The sequence below is a fragment of the Limulus polyphemus genome, unplaced genomic scaffold (genome assembly GCF_000517525.1).
Source record: "Limulus polyphemus unplaced genomic scaffold, Limulus_polyphemus-2.1.2 Scaffold1836, whole genome shotgun sequence".
NCBI lineage: Eukaryota > Metazoa > Arthropoda > Merostomata > Xiphosura > Limulidae > Limulus > Limulus polyphemus.
The window spans coordinates 49,001-58,034 of NW_013667446.1; the positions used below are offsets into that span (position 1 = coordinate 49,001).

The 9,034-nt window shown below is 32.4% G+C and overlaps 1 protein-coding gene across 1 annotated transcript in view; it reads left to right on the plus strand.

Moving 5' to 3' along the window:
* Nucleotides 1-1,002: 1,002 nt before the first annotated feature.
* Nucleotides 1,003-9,034, plus strand: part of LOC106465102 (importin-11-like) — a 65,405-nt gene continuing 57,373 nt past the window's right edge. Inside the window, exon 1 of the mRNA XM_013925297.2 lies at nucleotides 1,003-1,198. Coding sequence (XP_013780751.1) covers nucleotides 1,064-1,198 — 135 coding nt within the window. The 5' untranslated portion in view covers nucleotides 1,003-1,063. The remainder of the gene's footprint in view (nucleotides 1,199-9,034) is intronic.

Here is a 9,034-nt window from a genome sequence, read left to right on the forward strand (position 1 = left end):
ACCAGACCGTAATGTTGTCATTAATCTAAGTGACAGATTAGGATACAGTTTCGATCTTTCTCGGTAATTTGATACCTTTTTTGCATTCTCAAGACAGAAAGCCTGGCTATAAGATAAACATCCTGGTCAATTATGTACTAGAGTGGTGCTCATGCGATAAAAGTTGAATGTGTTTATGTTCTCCATGTGAAAGCTCACTTCTTCCGTATATATATCAACTCAAAGACTCGTCTGCCATTAACATTGCAAATAAGCTCTTCTTCCATTATATGTAGATAGTCACAGATTCGTTTGTTGTGAATCGAAGTTTAAGGATGAATAATAGTACCTTTATTCATCATGTGGGTAGTTAATTTGGGGGTAAAATCTTTCATTGTGTGTGTTTTATTATTAACTATTTTCCTTTATGTGTAATTATTTCATACAGGGTTACAAGTGTAAGCCAAGATGTTAGAGAAATATGGTGATCTCAACATTTCATAACTTTAAAAGAAATTGTCTGTTTTTAATAAAAATCAACAATAATAACACTGATACTAAATTGTTATGCATGCACGAATGCTGTTTGGCAGCTGTTTCTGGGTGATAATTTGACAGCTATTAATTATGACATAAATCTAACAATAAATTAGTAAATATAACATAAGTATAAATTATAAAGTATCCACACTCTCAAAATTACAAACGCAAAAAAAGTGTTACACTTATATGTCGAACTAGTTTCTAAAGCGTATTTTCCTGAAGATTATATACACAATAATTTTCATTGAGTTTTAAGTTGCATGAATGTACCTAACATTCATACACAAAGCTTTGAATTTCAATACTTAGGTTTTTGTTTACATTTCTAACGTTACATTAAGCTATACAGTATATGTTAATTTTTATTAATCACACATAATTTTGATGATGTTATTGTATATATCAAATGTTCTCATTACTTTTCGTTTCTATATAACAGAGAACGCGTCATCTAGCGTATATTTGTGAAGTGTCATGGCAGCCTACATGTAAAGCGTGAAGTTTAGCGGAGATAACTAACTCTATATATATTTAGGTAGCAATGAACCCCGAGTTTACTGCACTTGTTTTAAACACATTAAGGAATGCCTCAAATCAAGATGCACAACTTTTAAAGCCTGCTGAGCAACAATTAAGGCTATGGGAAACACAACCAGGGTTTTATTCAACATTATTGGTGAGTTGAGAATTGTTTCCATTCCAATCCAATGTTATGTTGTGTTTCTGCAGTGCTCCTTTTACAGTATAAAAATACTAAGCATATGATAGGACATTGACAGAGTCGTAAGGCCTTTTTTTAAAAAAAATAGGACTATAATTGAAAGTTGTGCGGAATTCACTTCTTGTGAATTTAATATTTATAAATTTCTAACTTTTTGTGCACTCTCTAGTACTAGTAGTAAAGTAGTATGGAAGAAGTCATAAGTTAGCTACTGAGTGTATACACACCAGTAACATTTTATTTATCAAAATCCTTTCATCACATATTTTTTTTGCTATAATTACATAGACCTGAAAAGTTCAAATGCTAAGGACAATGAATGAAAGAAGGAACAATCAGTTACATAAAATTCTGCTTTTGTAGCCATTATTTATTAAACGTAAAAGCACTGTTTTGCTAACTTTATGTGTTTGAGCAAACAGTGTGTAAACTTATACTGGGCATGTCTGACTTTATGTAATATTAATAGTGGATGCTTAATGTTCTCTACATTAACATAGACATAGTTTCATAAACAGACATTTGAGTAATGTGAGAGTGATTAATAAGTGAAATCAGCTCATTGAATATATATATGAATGGTGGCAATATAGTGGATGGAAAGTATGACAAACCAATCACATACACGTGGTGGATTGTGTTGACCCTTGTCCTTCCTCCAGTTATTTAAATTTCCAAATTAACAAGTCACGTGATTTGTCAGTCGATAGCATGAGCTCAGTATTTAGGCAGAGGTTGTCATAGTATTGTTAGTCTGCAAAATAATGGAAAAGAACAAGAATCTCTTTAATTTTCAAAAATAACATGTTGCCCATCTTGAGAAAGCTTTGTTAATAAATATGTTTTGATTAACTGTTTAAAGAAATCTGTCACTAGAATATATCATTTTAGCAATCAAAAGGGATTACACTTAACACTAGGGAAAATGTGGTTGTCATCTGAGGGAAAATATGATTGGATAGGTTTGTAAAGCACAACGATTGTCAAGTAATTTCCCAATTGAGTGATTCTGTACCTTGTAAAAGAACATTACAAAACATATCATATTACAGCTAACAGCCAGTCTAAAAATTGCTTATCATAATATAACATACAGACAACAAGTAAAAATTTAAACCAACTTTTTTTTGTTTTCAAAAAATTGTCAATTACTATTTTGCACTTCCATGAAGTGATTTCGTCTGCTATTGCTAATGGCAACTTATTCAATAAGTCATCCTATTATTTTCAGAATACAGCACAAAGAAATCACATGTCTTTATCTAAAATTCTTTGGATAATGTTTAAAAGTTTGGTAAGATCACTTCTTTTGCATATTTTTCTCAAGAGAAAGTAAGTTAAAAGATATTAACTTATCCCTACAAAATAACTTTCCTATCCCTGGAATCATCTTGGTCATAATAGCCCTCCTCTGTACACTTTTCAATAAGTCATTACCATTTTTTATATACAATATAACATTTAAGGACAACAAGGGACCTGTTGGTCCTCGTAGGCTGCCCAATCTACTAAATTAAATTATTGAAACAAAAATTATAGCCAGCCCTTAGCATTCACATACTTATCAAACCTTCTTTTAAACTCCCTTAAAGGAACTGCTCCCACCACATCTGAAGGCAATTCATTTCAAAGACAAACTTCCCCAATAGAGAAACAAAACGGTCTTAGCTAAAGATGACACCTAACCTGCTGAAGTTTATACTTGTGTCTCTACCACTAATTATGAAGAAAAGTGATTCATCGGCACTGCCAATTCCCTTAATAATGTTAAACACCTCAGTCAGATCCCCTCTAACTCTTCTTCTTTCCATTCCAGGTTTCATCCTAGTAGCCCTCCACTGTACCATTTTCGAACAATTCAATGCCCTTCCTAAGGTAAGGAGCCCAAGACTGAACACAACACTAAAAATGTGGCTTAACCAGCAACCTTACAGTGAAATTATAACCTCTTTGAATTTGTATTTAATATTTCTATACATACAATTTAAAATCCTATTTGTCTTACCACCAGCAACATCATGCTGCTTGGATGGCTTAAGAGACTGATTAACCAGAATACCAAGATCCTGTTCTTCCATAACACTGTTAAGGTTATTCACATCAAAATTATACTTCTAATTCACATTATGATAACTGTCTTGCATAATAAAAACTGAACACAGGATTTCAAGTAAGTCATAATTAGTGACTTGTATAAACAATAATGACCTTTTTTGGTTTTTAACCAAAGTCTCTATAAATACACCTTGAAATTCTATTAGCTTCACTACTACTAGCAACTGCTTTGATGTATTGAGTGACTTATCTACTGCTGTGCTAATATCCTTTCCTTCAGATGCAAACAAGAAACTCAGAGTCAGTAGTACTTTTAGTACAAAGTGTGGACAGCAAATGACTAGAAGTGTATGTCATGTGCTCTTTGTACTCAAAGTACTACTGTAATTCATAAGAGCACATGACATACACTTCTAGTCATTTGCTGTCCACACTGTGTACTAAAAGTACTACTGTAATTCATCAGAGCACATGACATATACTTCTAGTCAGTTGCTGTCCACACTTTGTACTCAAAGTATTACTGTAATTCATAAGTGTGGACAGCAAATAACTATAAGTGTATGTCATATGGTCTGATGAATTACAGTAGTACTTTTAGTACAAAGTGTGGACAGCAACTGACTAGAAGTGTATGTCATGTGCTCTTATGAATTACAGTAGTACTTTTAGTACACAGTGTGGACAGCAAATGACTAGAAGTGTATGTCATGTGCTCTTATGAATTACAGTAATACTTTGAGTACAAAGTGTGGCCAGCAAATGACTAGAAATGTATGTAATCTGGTCTGATGAATTACAGTAGTACTTTTAGTACAAAGTGTGGACAGCAACTGACTAGAAGTGTATGTCATGTGCTCTTATGAATTACAGTAATACTTTGAGTACAAAGTGTGGACAGCAAATGACTTGAAGTGTATGTCATGTGCTCTTATGAATTACAGTAATACTTTGAGTACAAAGTGTGGACAGCAAATGACTTGAAGTGTATGTCATGTGCTCTTATGAATTACAGTAGTACTTTGAGTACAAAGTGTGGCCAGCAAATGACTAGAAATGTATGTAATCTGGTCTGATGAATTACAGTAGTACTTTTAGTACAAAGTGTGGACAGCAACTGAAGTGTATGTCATGTAGTCTGATGAATTATATTTCACCATTTGTTTTTTTACTGAGGGTAGAGTAAAATTATTGAAGAAAAACTTTGGGGCACTTAACTCTTTCGGTGTTGTTTAGTCAATTTGTTGGAATTGGTGCAATGCTTTGGATAATATTCATAGCAAGGGGCTGATGTCTAATTTCTTTAGAAGGTTCATTAGAGTTCAGAACCTACCAGGCCATTTTTGATGATCATGTCTATTCTTCATTGCATTTCTACTTTGATGAACAAGTGCTCCTCCAAGGTGATAATACAATAATTTAACATTGCTCTTTAGTTTTGGAATTTATTTAATGAACATGACAGTGATTTCAGCCATCTTTCTTGGTCACTGTAGTTACAGTCTGAGTCCAATTGAGTCATTTAAGGATGAACTTGTCGCACTTGACAGTGTATTGCTTAAACAATATCTGAAAACCAGATGCAGACTCTACTCCTCAGCAAGTGGAATACTATCAAATAAGATACCTTTTAAAATCTTTTAGTCTTTGTTGACCCGGGTTCTGGTTATTATTGTGACATAAGTTAGTTCCACCTTATATGTGGAGTTCTGGATAATGTGACCACTTTGTGTATATTATAGAACAAAACAAATACGTGCAAGTAATAATGCTTAAAAAATGTGTGAATATTGATAGGTAAGATAAACATATTTCTGTTATAAAGCAAATTAAAATAAATTTTTATTTTTAGGATTTATACCTTTTTTTTTAAAACTATGTTGCATGAGTGGCAACAGATATGAAAGCCTACGAATTGCACTGGGAATGATTTTTACTTTCTGTGGAAAATTAAAATATGTCATTCAAAGAAACTAATCTTCTCTGTCTATCTAATGAAATGCTTGGAAAGGTTGTTTTTAAGGCATCTCTGATTTATATATTCAAATTTATAGATTAAGAATAGAATAAATATGACTGTAAATGTAGATGTAAGCAGTGTAAAACTTGTTTATCAACAGCTTCAGAGAGATTTTGGGAAAATATTATTTTATATAACTCACTAGAAAATTGAAGGAAAATGGTTAGAAATATTAAATAATTAGATCCAAAAAGTTGCTTTTATCTTGAAACCAGAAGGGTAAGAGGTAATCTGATTGAAGTTTGCAAGATTATCTATGGAATTGATAGGATAAAGACCTTGATTTCTTTATGGGATTGATAGGATAAAGACCTTGATTTCTTTATGGGATTGATAGGATAAAGACCTTGATTTCTTTATGGGATTGATAGGATAAAGACCTTGATTTCTTTATGGAATTGATAGGATAAAGACCTTGATTTCTTTATGCTGTATTTTGAAGACAAGAGGACATATGTTTGAGATTTGGAAAAGACAGGATAGGCTCTAGTTAAGACATTTCTGTGTGTTTTTTTAAAGAGTGTTTGTCTTATTGAAAGAGATGTTGGTGGCAGTAGTGGAAGCCAACAATTTACAAGAGTTTCAAATTAGAATCAATAATTTTTATTGAGAAATAAGGGGTTGATTTCAATTTTGTACTTTTCTCAAGGGCACAATACATGGATTTTACAAAGCTTTTAATTTGGAGTAAATTTGCTGATTGTTTGAAGTTAATTATGAATGAGGATGTGGTTACTAGAGTAGAAGTGGTGTCTGAGCATTTGTGGCAGAGTAGTCATTATACGGGGTGTTCGAAAAGTCCGCAACCATAGGCACTTGAACAAATTTCACAGAATGCTTTCCACATGCTGTCCTTGTAATTCAAAACAATTTTGGAGACAGTATTTCCATTCTCTTTGAATTCTGTGAATCATACTTGTGTCATTGTCAATGGTCTGATGCTCATTGCAAATTTCTTGTTTCAGATGTTCAGTGTCCCTGATTTTCTCTTTGTACACATGTACCTTGAGTAGTCCCAAGAGAAAAAAAAAAATCCATGGGAGGCAAGTCCAGAGAACTTAGGACCCATTGCTGGGTACCATATCTGCCAATCCATTGTCCTGGGAGGGTGTCATTCAATCAAGCTCTAAAAATAAGAAAAGCTGCAAATTACCTATGGTTCCAGACTTTTCGGACACCCTGTATAGTTAGGTTTTGATGTTTTCTATAATTGGAGATCAAGAAAATGTTTTAGGTTCTAATTTTCAAAAAGCCAATTTTTAGCCTCTAAGGCAATATTTATCATTATTGATTTGTCCTGGAAATTATAGGTCAATTAGTTCTACAATGGGAAAAAATTATAGGGAATTTGATAATATATGCTTTGCAATATCACATTAAAATGAAATATATCAGAAAGAGAGTCAACAATGATTTAATTAAGGACAATATTGCCTTACTAACCTGTTAATTTTGTTTTTAGGAAGTTCATGATTTTCTGAATGTTGAAAAGGATGTTATTAGCTTAAATTATCACATAGAAGATTAGCTAAAAAAATTACATTGTTAGGATTTGGGGAAAGACTAGTTAATTGGTTTGTAGGGTGGTTAGATGAGAGAAAGCAGAAGATGCTGTTAATGGATCCAGTTAAACTGCACCCTATTTACTAGAGGAATGTCTCAGCAGACAGTGCTTCAACGATTTGTTTTTCTAATTTACATTAATGATAGGGACATAATACATTAGAAAATTTTGCTAATGACATTAAAATATTGGATATTTCTCGCTGTATTTTAAGAATCTGAGGTACCACAGAATGGCTTGGATCAATTGGTAAGTTTGGTAAATGACAATGAATCAGATTAATTACAAAGTAATGTATTTGTATTATCACAGAATCGTAAGTTTTATAACATGTTTGAGAGAGGTGAGAACCCACTCGGTGGTGTGACTGAAGAAAAGGATTGTGGTATATTGGTGGGTAGGGCATTCAAGCCATTGAGGCAGTGCCTGTTGTTAGTAGAAGAGATAATAAAATTTTAGGGTGAATTTATAGACACATTGAATTACAAATAAAAATAGATAATTATGTCTAAACAAATCACTAGTTAGGCCTCAGTTGAAATAGTTTGCACAATATCTGTCTCCTTTATTTAAGAATGGATATTGGTTTTTTGAAAATGGTTCAGAGGAAGGTTACTAAGATGATTTCAAGGATGGGAGGATTATTTTATAAGGATTGAATATTTTCTCCTAAGAAAAGATAGGTAAGAAGTGATCTTATTGAAGTTTAAAAGATTTTTTATGACAATAGGATAAGAAAATGGATAGTTAAAATTTTTATTTTCTTAAAGGTTAGTGTGCAAGGAAAGTCTTGAAGGACAAAACAATTCCTTGTTGTATAATTGTGTCCAATTTCTCAAACACCCTCATCAGTATGCAAATTTAACTTAAACTTTTTGTAATGAAATATTTAAGACCTTCCTCAAACATCTTAGTCAACTTAAGTAGAATACATCTCTAACATACAAAACATTATCCTGAAACATCTCTAACATACAAAACATTATCCTGAAACATCTCTAACATACAAAACATTATCCTGAAAACATCTCTAACATACAAAACATTATCCTGAAACATCTCTAACATACAAAACATTATCCTGAAAACATCTGTAACATACAAAACATCATCCTGAAAACATCTGTAACATACAAAACATTATCCCGAAAACATTTCTAACATACAAAACATTATCCCGAAAACATCTCTTACATACAAAACATTATCCCGAAAACAGGTCTAATATACAATTATCTTGAAAACATCTCTAACATATAATTATCCTGAAAAAATCTCTAACCAAGCCACCTGTTCCTCTGAGCAAGTATTCCTGATATTCTGTTATTTATCCCTTTGATCCTGATAAATAATTCATTCTTGAATTTAGCTTGAGAGAGAGAGAGAGATCACTCCTAAAAGGATCACATTTATTTCTATGCATAAACATTTGAAGTATTTCTCTATGCTTTCCATGCAGCTTTTCTGATTTTCAACATCATTCACTCCTACATACACAAAACAACAAAAAGAGGAGTGAAAAAAACAAAAGAATGTTCCTTGGTATCAGCAATTTAACTATCGATGCACTATATAATATTCTGTACTTTTGTACCTGGCAAGTAAATCTTTAGGCCTAGATGTTTTGTGTTCCACACAACAAATAACACAATTAATGTACCTTATGAAAGAGTCCCAAGCTATGTAAATCTGTAGATCATCTACTTCTCATTGTGAGGAACCAAATGCTGAAATCTGTTAAGAGGCTGGTACTTCTGTATGCCAACCAATCCTAACTCTATATTCTTAACTTTTTAACTATTGTACATCCTTTTAAATTCAGCACTCTTATTCTCACTCTCCCTCAAAGCAATCTTTATCCTGTGACTCTGTATTTACGGTCTTGCTTTCTTGACCTTTGTTCTTACTCTAATATCCTCCCCTCCTTTAACATAGAAATATTTCCCAATATTACCTATAACTTATCCTCAAGTAACCATGCAGTTTAATTTATGATTCTGAACCTCTTAAAAATGTAATAAAGCTCACTATTCTGAAAAACAACTCATTTTTGGCATATATTTCACACTATAAACTCCAACCATTTATTCCTAAACTACCTCAAACCATGGTTGTAATGTCGAAACATGTAGAGTCGTCAAATTTTTGAAGG